The following is a 21337-nucleotide window of genomic DNA, read 5'->3' on the forward strand; positions in this document are numbered from 1 at the left end:
AATCTTATGAGTGCATCTGTTAGGCTTTGGGAACTCTAAGAGTTTGTATATTTTGTGATATGTTGCATTTCACATCTATGTTAAAACTGTTTTATTTCAAAGGTATGGTGCCACAAACAGCAGTTTCTATTATAACCCAAATATCCTCATGTTTCTCTAGTATCTGGATAAAAATAAGGACACTTGAACATTGATACTGGCATATCACTGACTTATTGGCAGAGTTTAGGACCAACGCCCTCCTTACTCAGAGGCGTGGCTAGTTACAACAGGCCCACAACAAAGCCTCACACAGGCCACTGTCTACCTCTGATGCCTTCCCTCTCTTTTGGGAATTGAGTTTGTGCAAGGGTGGACGAGTAAGAGTGGTTTGGGGGTTTGTGTTTTTATTCACAGTGATGGGAGCAGGTTGACAAAGGAATAAAAGATGCCTCAGTATCTACAGATAAGTTGATTCTGTGGCCCTCCGTGCTATTTTTTTTAATTTTTATTTTTTAAATGTTTATTTATATTTGAAAGAGAGACAGAGCACGCAAGGGGGAGGGGCAGAGAGACAGAGACAGAATCTGAAGCATCTAGCTCCTGGTTTAAATGGCTTCAGTAACTTCCCATGACCTTCAGATCTTAAGATCCTATTGCACTTGAGTTAGTTTCAGTGATTTGCAGCTGAAATAACCGTTGTATGCTGAATCTCCCAAGATCCCATATCCAAAAAAACTCTCCCTTGTGCTTCTACCATCTCTCCAGGGGGTCAGATCTTGTTCCTTATTGGCCAAGGAACAAGTAACCCTGCTCTTCTCCATTTCTTCTCTGTCTATAAGTTGATGCACAAACATCATCCCTCCCACTTAACCAAGAAAGACCATTTCCTTGCCTGTCACCTACTACAAAAGACACCAGAGTTTTTGGATGGGCAGGGGCAGAGTTTGCTGGCTCCATGTGCTCAGTCTCTGCAGGGGCTCAAGATTATCCTGCTACACTTCCCAGCTTATAAAATAGCTGCAGCTTCTAGGCCTTACCCAAGAATTGAAAAGGGGAATGCTTTCTTCTGAAAAGGTATGATTCTCCTCCAAGAGTCAGCTTCCAAGAAATCATCTAATTTTTACACACCAACCATGGCTGAGCTGTGGGTGTGATGTCTCCTCTGATTAACTTTATGGAATAAGGAATGAGGCAAAGGGCAGGGACAGGAAAGGGCATCCCAGCAGGAAATGTTGAACAGAAGAGTGACATGATTAGGCTTGTATTTTAGAAAGGAGGACAATAGTTTGTAGGGGAGTTTGGCTGATGGCAAAGGGGCCTGTGCATTAATCTACTCTCTTCTTAATCATCTCAGCTTCCATAGCTTCCAAGACACTCCTGTCCTGTTCTTCCTCACACCATTCTGACCATCCTTTCTCAAACCCCTTCATGATCTCCTCCTGCTCAGCTCACTCTCTCACTGTTGATGTTTCCAGTGACATTCGTTCATTCATTCATTCATTTATTGTGTGAGAGAGAGAGAGTGCAAGTGGAGGAGGAGCAGACAGAGAGGGAGAGAATCCTCAGCAGGCTCCGCACTGTCAGCTCAGAGCCCTACACGGGGCTTGATCCCAGAAACCATGAGATTATGACCTGAGCCAAAATCAAGAGTTGGACACTTAACCAACTGAGCCACCCAGGTGCCCCAGGTGTTTCCAGTACCTTGTAGTGGCCTACCATTCCTTCTCTGCCTCCTCTCCTTACATGCTCACATCCACTGTATGGTTTTACCTATCATCTGTATTTGATGATTCTTAAACCTTTATCTCTCCTGAATATCAGGGGCATATGCTCAATACCCTTATCAGACTGTCATTGGTCACAGGCAACCCCTGAAGGACTGGATGAAACAATTCCCTGAAGCCACGAGAATGTCCAGCAAAGGAGCCACTGGGGGTAGTCAGTGGCAGATCTTTCACAAAGCCCCAAAGAAGGGATCTTGGCAGAAAGTCACAGGTCCACTACATTATCCTAGTTTCTTTTTTCCCTTCGCCTCCTGCTTCTCCTGCCCCAATCAAAACAAGACCCCAATCCATCCCATATTCTCTATATTTCCTATTACTGTCCTAATCCAGGACTTCATTCCCTTTCTCCTAGAATACTGCAGTGGCTTTTTTAACCAGTTCTGTGTCCATCTTGTTCTCAGAGAAATCTATGTAAAACATACATATGACCATCTAGCTCCTGGTTTAAATGGCTTCAATACCTTCCCATGACCTTCAGAATACTGAGCCAGTCCCTTACCATGGATGTGAACCCTCCGGACTGACCCCTAGCTGTTTTCCCAATTTCATTTCTTTCCATTTTCCATTTTATTATTCACTCTTTGGTGAATATTTAACACACACTATATGGTTTCATGCTTTGAGGACTGTATTCATTCTGTTTTCACTACCCTGAAACATCCTTTCTAACTTCCTTGCCTTCGTTAATGCTTCTGATTCTCTCAGGTCAGTCACCCATCCCTCCAGGCCAAGCTACACACCATTCTCTGTGATTCCAAAGAAACTTGTGCACATCATTGTATTATCACTTATCACATTATGTTGAAATGATCTATTTTTATATTTGTCTCCTTCACAAATCTTTAAGGTCCTCAAGGGCAGAAAATATATCTTAATCTTTAAATTCCCAATGTCCATATAGTACCTGTCACATTGAACGCTCCAAATTTTTTTTCACTAAACTGAATCTAACTGCACCGATAATGGATTCTTGCTTCCATGGCTCAATTAAAAAAAATTTAGAATAAAAAAAAATTTTATTTTGAGAGAGAGAGAGACAGAGTGCAAGCAAAGGAAGAGCAGAGAGAGAGGGAGACACAGAATCCGAAGAAGGCCCCAGGCTCTAAGCTGTCAGCACAGAGACCAATGCCGGGCTTTAACTCATGGACCACGAGATCATGACCTGAGCCGAAGTCAGACACTTCACCAACTGAGCCACCCAGGTTCCCCTAATTTTTCTTTTTTCTAGTGTTTAGAAATAAAAGTAAATACAAGATTACCTGACGTGGGAAGTATCAAAACCAGTTTTCCTAAAAATATTATATGAAAGAAAAACAGCAGTAGATTGTGATCCTCAAAATAATATCAGTTCCCCATTCTAATTTTTTAAACCTATTTATGTTTCCTACCGCTTGATACATTTCATTTCCTTGCCGTAACAGATATTCCTATGATGCCAGACCACAATATAATCTTTACAAATAGCAAACATTTGTTCTTCTTACAGTTCCTACTGGAAGCAGATTACTCCTCAAGCTATCAGGCAAATGCTCTTTGATTTCAGCGAATTTGCAGTGGAGTGTGTGGGTATCTATTATCCATTGCCACAATAAAGCTGCACAACAACCAACACACCTGTTTAAGCCCAGCTGTCCTGAGCAGGCTTGTCTGACCTTGGCAGGTAGCTCTGCTGACCTGGGCTGGGCTTGCTCTCATGTCTCGGGCCCAGCTGACTGATGGCCAGTCTTAGGATGGCCTCTGTTGGAATGATGAGGATGACTTGGCTTGGCTGTCTCCAGTGGGCTAGTTGGGGCATAATCACCAGTTCAAACACTTTTTCAGCTTCTGCTTGTGTCATATTTGCTAGTATCATATTAACCAAAATAATTCATAAGGCTGACCCCAGAATCAGAGTGGGAGGGCATGGATAAGGGATGGACACAGGGGTGAGGGGTAAAGTATGGAGGAGTGGAGAATTGGGATTATTTTTGTATTATACCACACATGGCCTAATTTTTTCCAGTTTGTCAGCTAATAAAGCATTCAATGGAGTCAGATATCTCCATGACCCACATTAATGATATTAGCTACTTTGACATTGGGTTGGCTTAATGCTGGGGAAAAGAAGCCAGCATTTGTTTTATAACAACAACAGTAACAACAGCAAACCAGACCGTGCTTTTGATAAAACACCAATACATTAATTTATGAGTTTTATTAAGTATTATAAGACAGCTGTCCGTTCATTCCTGAAAAAGAAGGAAGCAGCACATCAGAGATTCCCCTGATAAGGCTCAGAGACCACTAGCATTGTCCCTGGGACACACTTGATGAACTCCTGATGAAAATAGGTGTATTTTGTCAATTTGAATGTATTTTCACACAGGTGAACTTTTGTTTTATGTAGCTCATCCCATAAAATATAAAATCTCCTAATCCTAGCAAATACCAAATCTCCTGTTACATATTATTAAATATTGATGGTGCTGTTTAAAATGATTATAAAAGCTGATTTCAGACTGGCATCATTCTTCAAAGTAATTTCTTAAAAGCATGATAAAATGGAAAGAACTATTGTTTATTCACACCACTTGCATTTTTCATATCCATGACATTGGCAAGGCCTTTAGGCTTTTCTCTATTATCTTTACCTACAGTTTATGCTCTTTTATTACACATTCTTTCACCTGATCACTTTGGATTGATCATGACAGTTAAGATAATTTTGTTTCTAAGTGATACTTGGTATTTTGCTGATCAGTGAGGGGAACCCTGAGGGATAAGGAGAAAATATGGGTATATTGATAATGCAACACAAGAATGTTTGTAGCCTGCAGTTGTTCTGTGGTTACTGCACAAATAGCCTTTTCTTTTCTTTTCTTTTTTCTTTTTCTTTCTTTCTTTCATTTTGTTTGTTTGTTTGAGAGACTTTTGAACATAATCTGGAAGTTTGGTGTTGTGTTTGGTATTGATTTTATGGGCAACTTCCCCTCCACACCAGCTTTACTGAGATATAATTGACATATACCATTGTACAAATATGAAGTGTATAATATCTTGATTTAACACATTTATACAGAGCATCACCAGTTAATTTTTTTAGGGAGAATATTTAAGATCTATTAGCAAATTTCACATATAAAATACAGTATTATCAACTGTAATCATTGTGTTACACATTAGATCTTCAGAAATTATTCATGTTGGGGCACCTTGTTGGCTCAGTTGGTTAAACATCAGACGTTAGCTCAGGTCATGATCTCACAGTTTGTGAATTCAAGCCCCACATTGGGCTCTGTACTGACAGCGCAGAGCCTGCTTGGGCTTTTTTTTCTCTGCCTCTCTCTCTCTGTCTCTCTCCCATTTATGTGTTTTCTTTCTCAAAATAAATAAACTTAAAAAAAATCATCTTCTAACTGGAAGTTTGTACTCTTTGACCAATAGCTCCCCCATTTGTCTTATGCCTTCAGTCCCTAGCAGCCAGCAGTCTAGTCTCTATTTCTGTGCATTCATCTTTTTTAGATTCTGCATATACATGATTTACAGTATTTGTCTTTCTGTCTGACTTACTTCACTTAGCATAATGCCCTCAAGATCCGTCCATGTTGTTATGGGGTGCCTGAGTGGCTCAGTCTGTTGGCCTCCAACTCTTGATTTTGACTCAAGTCATGATCCCAGGGTTGGGGGATTGAGCCCTGCTTTGGACTCCACACTGAGCATGGAGCCTGTTTAAGATTCTCTCTCGTGGGACACCTGGTGGCTCAGTCCGTTGAGCGTCCAACTTGATTTCGGCTCAGGTCATGATCCTGAGGTTCATTGGATCGAGTGTTGTGTCAAGCTCCTCACTGTCAGTGCAGAATCCTGCTTGGGATTCTCTCTCCCTCTCTGCCCCTCCCCCACTTGATCTCTCTGTCCCTCTCTAAATAAATAAACATTAAGAGGTAAGGTTCTTTCTCCCTCCACCCCTCCCCCTGCTTGCACTCTCACTCTTTCTCTCTCTAAAAAAAAAAAAAAGATCCAACCATGTTGTCACAAACAGCAGGATGTCCTTTCTCAGGGCTGAATAATATTCCACCACACATATATACCAACTTTTCTTTATCCATTCACCCACTGACAAACACTTAGGTTGCTTCCATATTTTGGCTATTGTAAAAATGCTGCAAATGAACATTGTGGGGTGCAGATATCTTTTTGAGATAGTAATTTCATATACTTTGGATATATATCCAGAAATGGAATTGTTGCATCAGATGGTAGTTCTATTTTTAATTTTTTTGAGGAACCTCCATGCTGTTTTCCACAGTGGCTGCACTAGTTTGCATTCCCACCAACAGTGCAAGGGGGTTCCTTTTTCTCTGCACCCTCATCAACACTTCTCACTTGTCTTTTTTGATTGATGGCCATTCTAACAGGTGTGAGATGGTATCTCATTGTGATTTTGATTTGCATTTCCCTGATGATTAATGATATTGAGCACCTTTTCATATCGCAAACAGCTTTTAAATAAAATTTAACTTATTTTGTCATAATCTTGCCTAGTAATACCAGATGGTGATGAACTTTTAGAAATTAAATCTCAAGTCAAATATAAAGTTAATTTGGCTTGAACGAACCAGTTTTAAATTCAAAATTCATCTGCCCAAGCTTTACACAAATCCATGTCCAAATCTGAGCACCTGCTATGTAGGGAAAGGGTTAACATTAGGCAGGGAGAGATAAGGGACCTTCAGGGAGGCAGGCAGCAGACGGGTTGGAGGAAAAAAAAAAAAAAAAAAAAAAAGATAAACGTATTCAGACCTGCCTGGGCTAGGTGCCATGAGTGGAGGCTCACAAACTTTCTGATAAGGTCCCAATAAAAGGGGACAAAAATCCTCCCTAACTACCCAGTCAAGACCCCTCTCACCCTTGAGAGCTTCATGCTTTCTCAATAAACTCACTGCTTTGCTCACTCTCTGTTATCCACCAGATTCATTCTTCCACTCTGTGAGACAAGGACCAGCGTCTCTCCCAGCCTCCTGTAATACTGCTATTCTATTTTGTTTAATACAACTGCTATACCAACAAACTTTAAAATCGGGAAAGTACGTGCAGACCAACAACCTTATCTATTCTTATCACAACCATAGCTACAAATGTCTTCTATCTTGAAATGTCAAGGCACTAGTAGAACGGCAGAGTATTAACTGCACATTTGAATGACTGTGCCTCTAAAATCTGGGCAAGGAGGATACCAAATCCCAGCCTTCTCCCCCGATTCAGAATGCTTTCCCCTTCCATTAAATAAATGTATATGTTTCTAGATGATGTCTCCTTTTATTTATACAAAACACAGACACATGAAACTGGAAGGTTATTTGAACCGTAGGAGGCTGAAAACTAAAGGTAAAAAAGGAAGACGCTAAACACGCCCCTTGCAAACTCCAGCAGGCAAATCCGCAGGCGGCCCCAGGGCGTAGGAGGTACCCAAGCAGGGCTGGCCTGGGTCCCACAGCCCACGAGCCTAGGCGTCGCAGCCTCCAGGCTGTAGGGGCCGCTGTGGCGCTGACCCGGCTGGGTGCGCTGGGCCGCTCTCTCCCGCCGGCAGAGACGAGGCGGAGCGGAGAGGGAGCAGGTGACCTCGGGGTAGGTGTTCGGCGGCGGGTGACCGGTGGCGGGGCCGCGGGCTGCCTGCAGGAACAGGACGGCAGCCCCACCGCGCGCTGGTGCCAGGTCTTGGCGGGCCCGGCCGCCCTGCGGCCTTACTCCCAGGTGCGTTGGACCTGACGGCGTTCTCCCGAGCACCCCGACCCCTCGGCACTCCGTGGGCGCTCTGAGCGGTCTCGGGGATCTGTGGCTCCACAGGACCTATTTCCCGCCCCTTACGTGCTAGGAGCCCGGGCCTCTGGTCAGTGCCCTGTCCACGGACACCTCCACCCCAAGAACCCTCCCATTTCCTGTACAGTCACTTGGTGTCCCTGCTCACCAAACTCCTGTTTAGGGGGAAATGGTGGTGTAATTGTTTTCACTGGAGGTGCTCTTTCCTTTAGTAACTGTGTTAAAAAGTCTTATGTTCCACTTTGCAACACCGTGTCTGAAACTTAATTGAATGCAGTTTCTTTTTCTGGAGGCTTCAGATGCATCTGTCTTCGAGAAATAACCAGCTGTAATGTAGGTACCACAGTATGGGGAGGGGAGTAGACCTTAATAATACTTTACAGCCCTCAGATTGTAACTAGGCCATTGTGAAAATCTTTCTCCCTTACTCAGGTAAAGTAAATTCAAGAGATGGAAAGATACTTTTTAAACAGTATTTTTTTTTTACACCAAAAACAACAAATACGGAATCCATTTAAAACATTTAAGTGATTGCAATTTTATGTTTCATAATTCTGGCAATAACTTGTAGATGCAACGTCTTATCGATTTTGAAGTAAGGTGAGGTCAAGTGGTGGAATAGGGGTGGGCTTGGACATTGAGAGACCTGGATTATCTTACTCCTAATGGCAAAGACACAATCTCTTTGGGTCTAGGTTTCTCTGTTAAAAAAAAAAAAAAAGGAATTGGACTAGATGGTAAGCATGATAATGGCGACCATTTACTGAACATCTGTTATATCTTTTAAAAAAATATTATCTAAAAAAAATGTTATCTCAATCTACAGAGCAGTTCTATGCAGTAAGATAACTTTACCCCTTTAGGTGGAAACTGAGGCCCACAGAGGTTGTCACTTATTCGAAGACCTCCAGCTTATAAATAATAAAGTTGTAATTTGAGGCTATGCTACCTCCCCTCAAGACATAAAGCCCTTTGATTCTAACCCAAACTTGTTTATTCTAATTTAAATTATTTTTAAGGTGTTTTGTTCCAGACTTCAAATGTTTTTTCTTACATATTAAGATAGGATGGTATATGAAACTAAAATAACAAGTGTATTTTATATCTCATTATTATGTCAATTTTATAATTCCCTATTTTTAAATTACTTTGTTTTTAATTTACATCCAAGTTAATTAGCATATAGTGCAATAATGATTTCAGCAGTAGATTCCAGTGATTCATCCCCTATGTATAACACCCAGTGCTTATCCAAACAAGTGCCTTCTGTAACGCCCCTTACCCATTTAGCCCATCCCCCCACCCATAGCCCCTCCAGCAACCATCAGTTTGTTCTCTGTCTTTAAGAGTCTCTTGTGCTCACTTTGGCAGCATTTATACTAAAAAAGAATCTCTTATGTTTTGTCCCCCTCCCTGTTTTTATATTATTTTTACTTCCCTTCCCGTATGTTCATCTGTTTTGTATCTTAAATTCCACATATGGGTGGAGTCATATGATACTTGTCTTTCTCTGACTGATTTATTTTGCTTAGCATAATACCCTCTAGTTCCATCCACGTACTTGCAGATGGCAAGATTTCATTCTTTTTGATTGCTGAGTAATATTCCATTGTATGTGTATACCACATCTTCTTTATCCATTCATCCGTCAGTGGACACTTGGGCTGTTTCCATACTTTGGCTATTGTCAGTAGCACTGCTATAAACATTGGGGTGCATGTGCCCCTTCAAAACAGCACACCTGTAACCCTTTGATAAATAGTAGTGCAATTGCTGGGTCATAGGGTAGTTCTATTTTTAATTTTTTGAGAAACCTCCTTAATGTCTTCCAGAGTGGCTACACCAGTTTGCATTCCCACCAGCAGTGCAAAAGAGATCCTCTTTCTCTGCATTCTTGCCAACACATGTTGTTGCCTGAATTGATAATTTAGCCATTCTGACTGGTGTGTGGTGGTATCTCATTGTGGTTTTAATTGTATGTCCCTGATGATGAGTGATGTTGAGCATTTTTTTATGTGTCTGTTAGCCATCTGGTTGTCTTCTTTGGAAAAGCGTCTTTTCATGTATTTTGCCCATTTCTTCGCTGGATTATTTGTTTTTTGGGTGTCGAGTTTGATAAGTTCTTCATAGATTTTGGATACTAACCCTTTATCTGGTGTGTCATTTGCAATATCTTCTCCCATTCTGTCTGTTGCCTTTTAGTTTTGTTGATTGTTTCCTTTGCTGTGCAGAAGCTTTTTATTTTGATGAGGTCCTAGTAGTACATTTTTGCTTTTGTTTCACTTGCCTCCAGAGGCATGTCGAGTAAGAAGTTGCTGTGGCCAAGATCAAAGAGGTTTTTGCCTGCTTTCTCCTCTAGGATTTTGATGGTTTCCTGTCTTACATTGAGGTCTTTCATCCATTTTGAGTTTATTATTTTGGGGTATGGTGTAAGAAAGTGGTCTAGGTTCATTCTTCTGCATGTCGCTGTCCAGTTTTCCCAAAACCATTTGCTGAAGAGACTGTTTTCCACTGGATATTCTTTTCTGCTTTGTCAAAGATTAGTTGGCCATACGTTTGTGGGTCCATTTCTGGGTTATCTATTTTATTTCACTGATCTATGTCTGTTTTTGTTCCAGTACCATACCTTTTTGATGATTACAGCTTTGTAATACATCTTGAAGTCTGGGATTGTGATGCCTCCAGCTTTGGTTTTCTTTTTCAATATTACTTTGGTTATTTGGGGTCTTTTCTGGTTCCATACAAATTTTAGGATTGTTTGTTCTAGCTCTGTGAAGAATGCTAGTGTTACTTTGATAGGGATTTCATTGAATATATAGATTGCTTTGGATAGTATTGACATTTTAACAATACTTGTTCTTCCAGTCCATGAGCATGAAGTATTTTTCCATTTTTTTGTGTGTCTTCTTCAATTTCTTTCATAGGCTTTCTATAGATTTCATTGTATAGATTTTTCATCTTTTTGGTTAGGTTTATATAATTCCCTAAGTGTTAAAGGAAAGGCTCTGATTATTGCTAAGGTTCCTTCTCACTAACATGCTGTAATTCTGATAATTCTGTTTTGGCATCTCCTATTGAGATGCTGATTTCAAAAATGAATACCTGAAGATTAAATTTTTCCCTAAAGTAACTCATAGTCTTTTTATCTTGGTCTAATTTCCATATATAATATAATATAGACAGTCATGCCAGTTTTAGGTCAATGAATTGTTTTATGTCAGTTGCCAGATACATTCTGGATCATCCCCCTGAGGAAGAATTTTACTAAAGGAAAGAAAATCATCAAAAAATGAGCAGTCCTGGGGCACCTTAGTGACTCAGTCAGTTGAGCCTCTGACTCTTGCTTGATCTCAGCTCAGGTCTTGATCTCAGGGTTGTGAGTTCAAGCCCCACATTGGGCTCTGTGCTGAAGCCTGCTTAAAACAAAACAAACAAAAAAACGACCAGTCCTGACTCTGTCTAGCACTATCTTGGACTATCTTATACAGCCTCACACATTGTGTATTATTAATTCCAGGAGGGCACCATCCTCACACTTTGAGGTGTGAATGACCCTCATGGAGTTGCACCCTTTATCTCTTCATATTTCCTTCACAAGAGGATGGGCAGAAGAAAAAGGTAAAGAACTTTTTAGCAGGGTGGGACATATGAAGTAAATGCAGCTTAATTTACATCATTTATACAGATACGTATGAAAAATCCTACTCTATTTCTTTAAAATTTAGAAACGACAGTTTTTTTATCATTTGTCAATAAGGGAACAAGAAATGAGTGATGGAAGGATGAAGAAGAAATAAGAGTAGGGGCTCCTGGACAGATTTCACCAACCAGGGTGGCCCTGTGGATACCTGATTTATGGAGTATTTTCCAAGTGGGCCCACACACAAACTAATCACCAAATTGCTTAGCCAGGAGCAGTACAATGCCAAGTTTCCATCATCCCTGCCAGACTCTGTGTGTTTGTTTTGTATGATTCCCTTTTTAACACTGTACATGAAATTTCTTCCCTTAGCTTAAAAATAAACCTATCTTGAAAGTGAGTATAACTAGGGGCACCTGGGTGGTTCAGTTGATTAAGTATCCAACTTGATTTTGGCTCAGGTCATGATCCCATGGTTTGTGAGTTGCAGCCCCATGTCAGGCTCTGTGCTGACACTGAAGAGTCTGCTTGGGATTCTCTCTCCCTCTCTCTCTGTCCTCTCCTCTGCTCTCTCTCAAAATAAATAAATAAACTTTTTTTTAAAAAGTGAGTATAGGGGCGCCTGGTGGCTCAGTCGGTTGAGCGGCCGACTTCGGCTCAGGTCATGATCTCGCGGTCCGTTAGTTTGATCCCCACGTCGGGCTCTGTGCTGACCACTCAGAGCCTGGAGCCTGCTTCGGATTCTGTGTCTCCCTCTCTCTCTGCTCTTCCCCAGCTCATACTCTGTCTCTCTCTCTCTCTCTCTCTCTCTCAGAAATGAATAAACATTTTAAAAAATCAATCAATAAAATCAATAAAAAAGTTTACTTTTGATGTAGATATTTGTTTTCCCAAAGAGTTTTGACAATGAACATATCTGTGAATAAACAACTAAGGCTTTATACTCTATATACTGTGCTTATTCAACCAACATATCTTGAATTTCTACTCCAGCCATGTATGTAGATCTTTGTGGGTCAGGCATGTGAAGAGATTCTAAAGAACTTTACACATGGAAAATATTTTGTGGTGTTTTGTTTCTTCTATTATATATAACAAATTCTTGGCTACTAAAGCCCATTTTGGCCTCAGTAATCTACATTTTTTATTTAAAGTATAGAAGGTTCTTAAATTTTTTTGTTCAATAGATGGTATAAACAAATTCATATAATTTTGGGAGAACTATTGTCACATCTTCAGTGACTGTGGCTCATTAAACAAGCAATAAAATTGAGTTGTCTTTTTTTTTTTTTTAATGTTTATTTTTGAGAGAGAAAGAGACAGAGTGTGGGCGGGTGGAGGGGCAGAGAGAGAGGGAGACACAGAATCCGAAGCAGACTCCCGGCTATGAGCTTTCAGCAGAGAGCCCAATGTGGGGCTAGAACTCACGAACCATGAGGTCATGACCTGAGCCAAAGTTGGACGCTTAACCAACTGAGCCACCCAGGTGCCCCAAGCTGTCTTATTTAAAGACTGATATATAATAGAAAATGTTGTCTGATAAAAGGCTGATATATAGAAAATGTTGTCTGATAAAAGGCTGATATATAACGGAAAATGTTACTTATATACTCTGCAGAAAGTATCATAAACAATGGAAATTATGGTATATGAAATCTTTAAAATACAGCATATAGTGTAGTAGGTAATCCCTTAATTTGTAAATGTCCCTTTAATAAACACTTCTGGTGGCTTCTAGCCCAGATATTTTTTTTTTTTTATGTTTTATTTATGAGAGAGACACAGAGACTGAATGTGAGTGGAGAAGGGGCAGAGAGAGAGGGAGACACAGAATCCAAAGCTGAGCTGTCAGCCCAGAGCCTGACGCGGGGCTCGAACTCACGATCTGTGAGATCATGACCTGAGCTGAAGTCAGATGGTCAACCGATTGAGCCACCCAGGCACCCCAGCCCAGGTATTCTTTAATTGTCATTTCTGGTAAAAAGTTTAACATACATAGTGAATTGTTAAGGTGAATATGGATGTCTGGAGATTGTAATATAAGGAATACTGCCTTGGTTGCTTATTTCCTTGATTCATTACAAAGCAAACAGGTTCTGCTAAGGAAGAGAGGAGACCAAGGAATCTTGCAACTAAAATGAAGTCATTACAATTCATGTGAGAACACTCTTAATCTGTAGGTTTTTTTTTTTAATTTTGTTTTAATGTTTATTTTTGAGACAGAGAAAGACAGAGCATGAATGGGGGAGGGTCAGAGAGAGAGGGAGACACAGAATCTGAAACAGTCTCCAGGCTCTGAGCTGTCAGCACAGAGCCTGACATGGGGCTCGAACTCACGGACGGCGAGATCATGACCTGAGCTGAAGTCGACGCTTAACCGACTGAGCCACCCAGGTGCCCCTATAGTTTTTATAGACATTTCATATAGGTTGAATTTTGACATCGAACATTACTATATCCCTTTGACCTTAAAATAGTGAAATTTCCCTCCCTCTCTCTCTCTCATTTTTTGGACTTGAGGTAAGTATTGAGTTAATCATCCTCAATTCTTGGCACATTTTCATCAACACAGTGTGTGTGTGATAACTGCGGTCTGAGGGCCCTTCTGTGCTCTACAGTATGTGCTGTCTATACCCACCTTCCCTATTACCTTGTTTTTCTTCCCACTAGACAATTTTAAACCATATTCTACTGGTTATCTTTGTTTTAAATACATGCAGCAATTTCTCAATAATTGAAGGAAAATGTCTCTTTGTCAGTTTATGGTTATAATGACTTACCTTTGTATATTTGCTTTTTCAGGCCTTCCTACTATTTTTATCTAATGCCCCAGTTTCAATTAGGGGTATACTGTGAGGCTGTGATTCAGTCCTAACAGCGTGGATATTGTGTTAACTGTTTCCTGCCTCACATTTTTTTATGGGCATGGCTGATTTACAGACTGTAATATCACTTCCACTTTAATGATTGCTTCTTTCTGATATTTTTTCCCTCACATTACAGTCAATCATGTTATTAGCTTAAGTGGAAACATCACTGGCACCTAGCTTAGGCATCTGGTGACCACCATGTGTTACTTAAATTCTAAATACGTTTGCACATACCATTTACCCTGCTCTCATGGTTGAGAGGGAAAGAAGAAATGTCAGCAGTTTTCATAGAAGAAAAAGAAAGCAACAGGAGTAGTTTGTTCTCATAAGAAAGGAGGAGTAGCAAAGGAATTTTACATCCCTCCCCCTTTATTGTTGACATTATTGAAAGCTAAGACCATAAATGAGGAGGAAGTTATAGGGATTCTGGGCCTAACGCAGAAGCATATGCCAAGTCCCCGTTACAGCTGGTTTTGTGTGGTATCAGGAAGTTAATACAGGAAATGGGCATGTCGACGGACCTCCTGGTCAGCAGGAAGCAGTGGATTTTTTGCCACCTTTGGGCATGATGAGTTTCAAGCAAGTGTATGCTGACTGAACAAATACCAGGCATGTTATGGAATTGTTTCAGAAGTTGTCTGTAGTGAAAAAAAAACAAAACAAAACACTGTTCCAGTGGAGAAAATGAGTAACTTGCATACAAGAGAAATAAAACAACAACAACAAAACAATTGCTAGTTACAGCTTGACTGATGTTTGAAATGCTGATGAAGTGTTCTATGAATTGCTACCTCATATATGTCATGCCCAGGGTGGACTTTGCAAAAGAAGTAAACAAAGACTGATGATTGTTCTATTCTGCTGAATGCATCTTGGACGGAAAAGGTGAGACTACTTGTCATTGGCAAGTAGTTTACCTTCAGTGCTTCGGAAATGCTTATTTGCTCCCCTATGATTATCAAGCCAGTACATATACCTATAGGATGAACATTTATTTAATGAATGAGAAATGCTGGCAAGAGAATGAAAGGAGCAAAATACAATATCCTCCTGCTGATAGACAGTCGGTTGCTCTGCCTACAACACACTCCTATGCTTAGATCATGCATGTGTTGAGTTTTTCCCATTGAACTGCACAGCCATTCTACACCCATAAGATGGGGGTTAATTTTCACAGTGAAAGCACACTGCTGAAACAACTCTTTCTAAATCTGGATGATGAAGGGAAAACTGTGAAAATAAAATGAAGCAAGCTATTGGCATGATTGCTGAGACCTGGTGGTCTGTAGAGCCATCCACATAGTGAAATTTTGGGAATTTTGGGAAACTCATCTCCCAGACCAGTTTGATTTTAAAGACTTTGTGGCTAGAGATAGCAGTTGAACTATGAACTATTTTCCAAGAGTTAGCAAATCCTAAAATTGATATATGAGTGCTAAGTAATACCAAAGTGGAACCAGAAAGTGATGTTGAATATCGTGACAACAATGAAAACCATCATCCAGTGGATGAAGGAATAGGAAACAGTGAACATTTCAGAAGCCCTAGCAAGTGTAGAAAGCATTGAGAAGTCCTTTCCCTTCACGTAGGTGTTCCTGATGAGGTGTTCATGCAATTAAGTGGTATAGATGAACTAACCACTTCAACAAAGACAGTTTTGAAAAAACTGAACTAATTTTCTCCATAACTAATAAAGTTGCAAAAATATTGCCTTTATAAAGTCTGTAAAATGGAAAACTTAAAGAATACTTGTGTGAACAAAGCCCCAGTGAGTGTTTAAATGTGAATGTTTGACTCTTGTTTCATAACATTTACTGTATGGTAGGGTTACAGCATTTCCCCAGAACATTTTATTACATTGTCATTAATTTCCACCTTGGGAAGCTTTCTTTTCCTACCTCTTTCCTTCCAACCCTCCCACACCTCTCCCCAGCATTAGGTGGCAGGAATGATAAGAATAAGCTTTTGCCTAATAGTACCTAGAAGAGAAAAATATTCACAAAATGTTGACACTCCAGCTGGCAGAACCATAAACCAAAAGACACATTGGGATTTAATAGGATAGAGTTAGAATAATTAAGAGGAAAATGGATATTCACCTTGAGATAGCAGAGCAGTCCTTCCCAAAAAGTCACTGACAGGCAAATGAGGAGTGAAAATAGCTACTTACCCTTACTGCTTGGTACTCATGCTTAGGTCGGTCCCCCAGAAGAAGGCTGATGAGCATGGGCCAGGGGTGAAGCTGTAGGAGAAATTGAAAAATGCCACTGTTCTTTCAAAGCTGTTGGAAAGTGAAGAAGAGTGAAAATGGGAGGAAATAAAGAAGGGTATGGATTATCCACTGGCCCCTGCTACCCTTAGCTTCCTCTTTATATAACAGGATACAATGTGATTCAGACCAAGAACAATTCTCCAGGCTTCTGTGAAAGTAGGAACACAACTTTTGCCCACCTCACTTGTTCTAAGAGATCAAAAATAACGATTTTATCAAATAAAATTTAGAGCACCATTTACAAAGTACATGCTATATGAAGTAATAAAATAATTGACAATCACTCTAGGTATGTATCTGGACTGGAATTCAAAAAAAGGAATGCATGTAGAATGCTTTTTTTTTTTTTTTTTTTTTTTAAAGAACATTATCAGAAAAACTGTGAAGAAAAAAAAGTCTCTTATTTTACTTCTAGGTAATAAATCATCATTAGTCAAGATGTCTTCAGCACCAGAGTCTCCCGGCTTTAAAAAGGAACCACCCAAAGAGAAAGACTTTAAAAACCCAGGGCTCAGAGGAGTCCGCACGACAACCTTATTTCGGGCTGTGAATCCAGAGCTGTTCATTAAACCCGTAAGAAATATACCTAGGATAAGACATTATGTTCAGTTTAACTAGGCTATCAGAAATAGAAAGTGTTTATTTTCCTGTCACATTTGATTATGTCATGAAAATTTTATGTTGACTAATAAGGCCTCTCTGATAAAAGCAGGTGAAAGGGATCTCTTAAATGCTATTTGTCTATACATACAAAACTAATTATTTTGAGGTATTTGAGAACTTTAACAGAATACAGTTGCACTTTGATAGATCAACTTCTCAAATTCGTCTTTAATATTTTATTTTAATATTTGCACCAATTTGAAAGAAATTTTTATTGTTTGATCAGGTACTATTACATAAATAAGACCTTTCATTGAAATAAAACAAAATGAAAATCTGATCATTTTTATAGACTACAATTCTAGCCTTTATTGTATTTTTACCTAAGGGATATTGTAAGTATGAAAAATTTCAAAACATACACTAGTACACTGTAAGGGAGTTAGCTAATCATTTATATTTTTGTTGCAAATTACTGAATATATTTGACCAGTTTTATTTTAAAATAAATATAAACTTTATTTTTAAATAAATGCAAGTAAAATCAAATTATTATATATTTAAATGTATTGGATTTGGTTAGAATTTTATTTATTCATTCATTTATTTTAAAGAAATCCTATGGACTGAGCATTTGATTTTAATTTTAATTTTATTTTAGAGAGAGAGAGCATGAGTAGAGGAGAGGGTCAGAGGGAGAGAGAGAGAATCTTAAACAGGCTCCACACTGAGCATGGAGCCTGATACAGGGCTTGATCCCACAACCCAGGGATCATGACCTGAACCGAAATCAAGAATCGGACGCTCAACCAACTGACCTACCCAAGCACCCTTTGGTTAGCATTTTAGTAAATCTACTTTTAAAATGTTTGTTTATATATTTTGACAGAGAGAAAGAGAGTAAGAGAGAATTCCAAGCAGGGTCCATGCTGTCAGCACAAGCCCCTTGGTTAGAATTTTAATAACATAGTTGCCAGTGTAAACTGTTTTAAAGTTAAATAGGTCAATTTAACAAGCAAGTAATTAAATCAAGGTAGAATGTTTTAAAACCTTTGAACTAATATGTTGTTTTAATTGCCAAGTGCATGTCAAGAGTTATAGATTTAAACTGCTTTGAGCTTGTGGCCTTGTTATATGTCCATCCAGGTTGAAAAGTTTGACCTTTATTCTTTTGATGATTAAGATTTGAAATAGTACTAATACAGCAAGTATTACAGAAGCAGAAAATGCTAATTGAAACTTGTATCACTACCATGCACTCACACTGACCTAAGAAAGGTTCATTTGGGGAGCATGAACACACAGGAAGATCTGAGTTATAGTATAGACAAAACAAAACATTTCTATGGAATTGTAAACATCTTTCCTATACTTAAAGGCTTTTTTTCCCCCCAATGTCAAAGTTATATTGCTTAGTCTCTCAGGGTCTTGGACTTTTCAGCAGTAAATCAAACTTAGTATACAACAGCATAGTATCTGCTCCAGTCACACAGTTTCTTAAGGTTATACAGTAGGTACCCAGAGGAGAGTGTATGTGTTGTCATTCTTGCCGCACTTAATATATGACATGAAAATTGAAGGCTTTTTGCAAGTTATCCATGAACTCAGGCAAGAAGAATAGCATGTTATACTTCATTCCTCACTTCTTAATAAGATTAACTAATTGAAGGTTTGCCAGTAGGGAAACTTGAGCTCAGGAAAGTTGAGCAACTTCTCCATGTCACACAGGTAAAAGTGAAAACTTGATCACTAGACCCATTTCTGTGTCTCATTTCCCTCGCCCCTCTCCCAACTACCACCTTTCTGAAGGTGCAGGCCTGAGAGGCTGTAGGCAGGAGACAGACTGGAGAGGAGAAGCAAGAGCCTTCTATAATCTCTGAATTATCAGGAGTTGAGTTAATTGAATAAAGAACTGGGTAAATTGTTATAATGGAAAATATCACCATAGGAATGCTAGTATGGCAGTAAAGACTTGGTATATCAGGAGGAAAGTACAACAGATATTTGGGTCTCCTCAAATGATTAAGTCTTAATGAGGATTTATAATTTCTTTTCTTTGACAGAACAAACCTGTAATGGCTTTTGGACTGATAACCCTTTCCCTTTGCGTGGCTTATATTGGTTATCTACATGCATCCCAAGAGAATACAAAGGATCTCTACGAAGCTATTGATAGTGAGGGACACAGTTATATGAGGAGGAAAACATCTAAATGGGATTAACAGTGCTGGATGCTGCAGACGGAGCTTTGCTAAAGGCTCTGAAATCTTCTAATGGAAGACTTTGTGAGTGCACAGTATCATGCTCCTTGTTCTAGAATGTGTTAATGAGGAAGGAAGGTAGCAGTTGTGAACTGGCCACTAGACTACATCTCATCCTGCAGCCCTTACCCCATTCTTTGTTCACAGCAAGAGCTTCTCAATATTTTTCTTTCATGAAGTCCTTGTATGAAAGTGCCATTAAGAATGGAAGTTGTTTTTGTGAATTAACTTCTATATAATAAAAATATAGTGCCGGTGCTGTTAAATTTGTATGGTATTTTTAATATTTACAATGAGTTGTGCATTTGCAACTGTTTTAAGGGTTTAGTTTTGTTTTGCTGTTTAGAAAGGCATTCATTTTTTCCTGGCATAGAACTTATGTTTATGACAAAAAAAAATAATTGTGATTATTATGAAGCATACAGTCAACATTCAAGACAAATCATTTTTTTAATGTTTATTTCTGAGAGAAAAAGAGACAGTGTACGAGTGGGGGAGGGCAGAGAGAGAGACACACAGAATCTAAAGCAGCCCTGAGCTGTCAGCAGAGTGTGATGTGGGGCTTGAACCCACAAACTATGAGATCATGACCTGAGCCAGAGACAGATGCTTAACCAACTGACCCACCCAGGCGCCCCCAAGACAAATAATTTTTATAGAGTCACAGATGGCTCATATATTTTGGCGTTCCATTTCAGCTACTTTGGTCCAGAATTTTATTTCATTTGAAAAGGTAGTCCCACTCAACTACTAAAATAAATAAATGAGAGAATAACCCAATTGGAGTTTTTCTTTGAAAAAAAAAATGTATATTTTACTGAGCTCTGATGTTTTTATTTGACTACAACCAAATGTTATCTATTTTAGATTTTGTAAATTAATGTTACAATGATATTACAAACATAAAATCAAATTTTCTTATGGTTATTTTAGAACTAGGACTATCCAACAAATAAGAAAAGAAGGTCTTCTTACTCTCTTGGGTTTACCGCATATAATTTAGATTTCTCTTACAAGGGTTTTGGACCTGTAGCATGTGTAGATTTTTATTTGTTTTCCAAATCACTATAATTGGGGCTCAGTAATAAATCTCATCTATGAAATTTTGTTTCATTTATTATTGCCAAATAACAATAACTGTATAAGCAGAGTTTATCACCATAGTGTGAATTTTTTTTAAATTTTTTTATGTTTATTTCTGAGAGAGACAGAGACAGAGTGCAAGTGAAGGAGGGGCAGAGAGAGAGGGAGACACAGAATCCAAAGCAGACTCCAGGCTCTGAGCTGTCAGCACAGGCACAGAGCCCGTTGCAGGGCTTGAACTCACAAACGGTGGGATCATGACCTGAGCTGAAGTCGCCTAACTGACTGAGCCACCCAGGTGGTGTGAATTTTTAATTTCTAGTACTTAATTGTGGTTTGTAAGCTGTATGAAAATGTAATTATGTCTTGTCTGTAGATATTAAAGAGCTTAAATAACTGAGTTATCTGTATGCAACTAAATCAGAACTTTATTCCTGAGCCCTAAATATTTCTTTGCTATGTCTCTCTATATAGTACACTTCGTATAGTTTAAAATGCACTTAAGTAGTGTAAAATGCCTTTTAATTTAAAGTATTATATTTTGCTTTTGGTTTCCCTGTGTACTTTGGCTGTTAAAGAATTAGAATTCTTCTGTTTTCAACTTATGCATTTAATATTACACCATCATTTTTTAGAATTTCTCTGTTATTCAGAATAAGTTGTTATTTGTTGGGGGAGATACTGTTTAGGTGAACTATCAAGAGACCATCACAGCACAGAAGGACAGCAGGAAATACAGCAGCCTTCAGCCATGTGACATCTATGTATGGGAATGAACCAAGGTAGCAGTGGATTCAGGGAGGCAGGTGCACAGCTGTGAAAAATTCTGGGAGCGAAGAATCACACTGAATTTTAGGAACAGGTAACCTAACTATTATACTTATTACATGATGGTTACAAGTTACAGCACGGGCTTTGTGTGTGTGCAGAGTGTCAAAGGCTGCCTGGCTGTGTATTGATGTTCTCATTCATTCTCTGAGGGAAAAATGCCACTTGGACATTGCGTCTAAGAAAGGAATGGTCCAGGCGAGAGATGTACAGCATTT

The 21337-nt window shown here is 39.2% G+C and overlaps 1 protein-coding gene across 3 annotated transcripts; it reads left to right on the forward strand.

The window, feature by feature from the left end:
* The first annotated feature begins 7287 nt into the window (after positions 1–7287).
* On the forward strand, positions 7288–19474 carry SMIM8 (small integral membrane protein 8). Of its 3 annotated transcripts, none has more exons than XM_049653989.1 (3): positions 7288–7370; positions 16760–16917; positions 19011–19474. In XM_049653989.1, exons 2-3 carry the CDS (start codon positions 16783–16785, stop codon positions 19167–19169), a joined length of 294 nt encoding a protein of 97 aa, XP_049509946.1. In that variant the 5' UTR covers positions 7288–7370; positions 16760–16782; the 3' UTR covers positions 19170–19474. The 3 variants fall into 3 exon arrangements, with proteins under 3 accessions (XP_049509946.1, XP_049509945.1, XP_049509947.1); XM_049653988.1 differs by lacking the exon at positions 7288–7370 and adding an exon at positions 7421–7496; XM_049653990.1 differs by lacking the exon at positions 7288–7370 and adding an exon at positions 12977–13156.
* Positions 19475–21337: the final 1863 nt, after the last annotated feature.

This window comes from Panthera uncia, assembly GCF_023721935.1.
Source record: "Panthera uncia isolate 11264 chromosome B2 unlocalized genomic scaffold, Puncia_PCG_1.0 HiC_scaffold_24, whole genome shotgun sequence".
Lineage (NCBI taxonomy): Eukaryota > Metazoa > Chordata > Mammalia > Carnivora > Felidae > Panthera > Panthera uncia.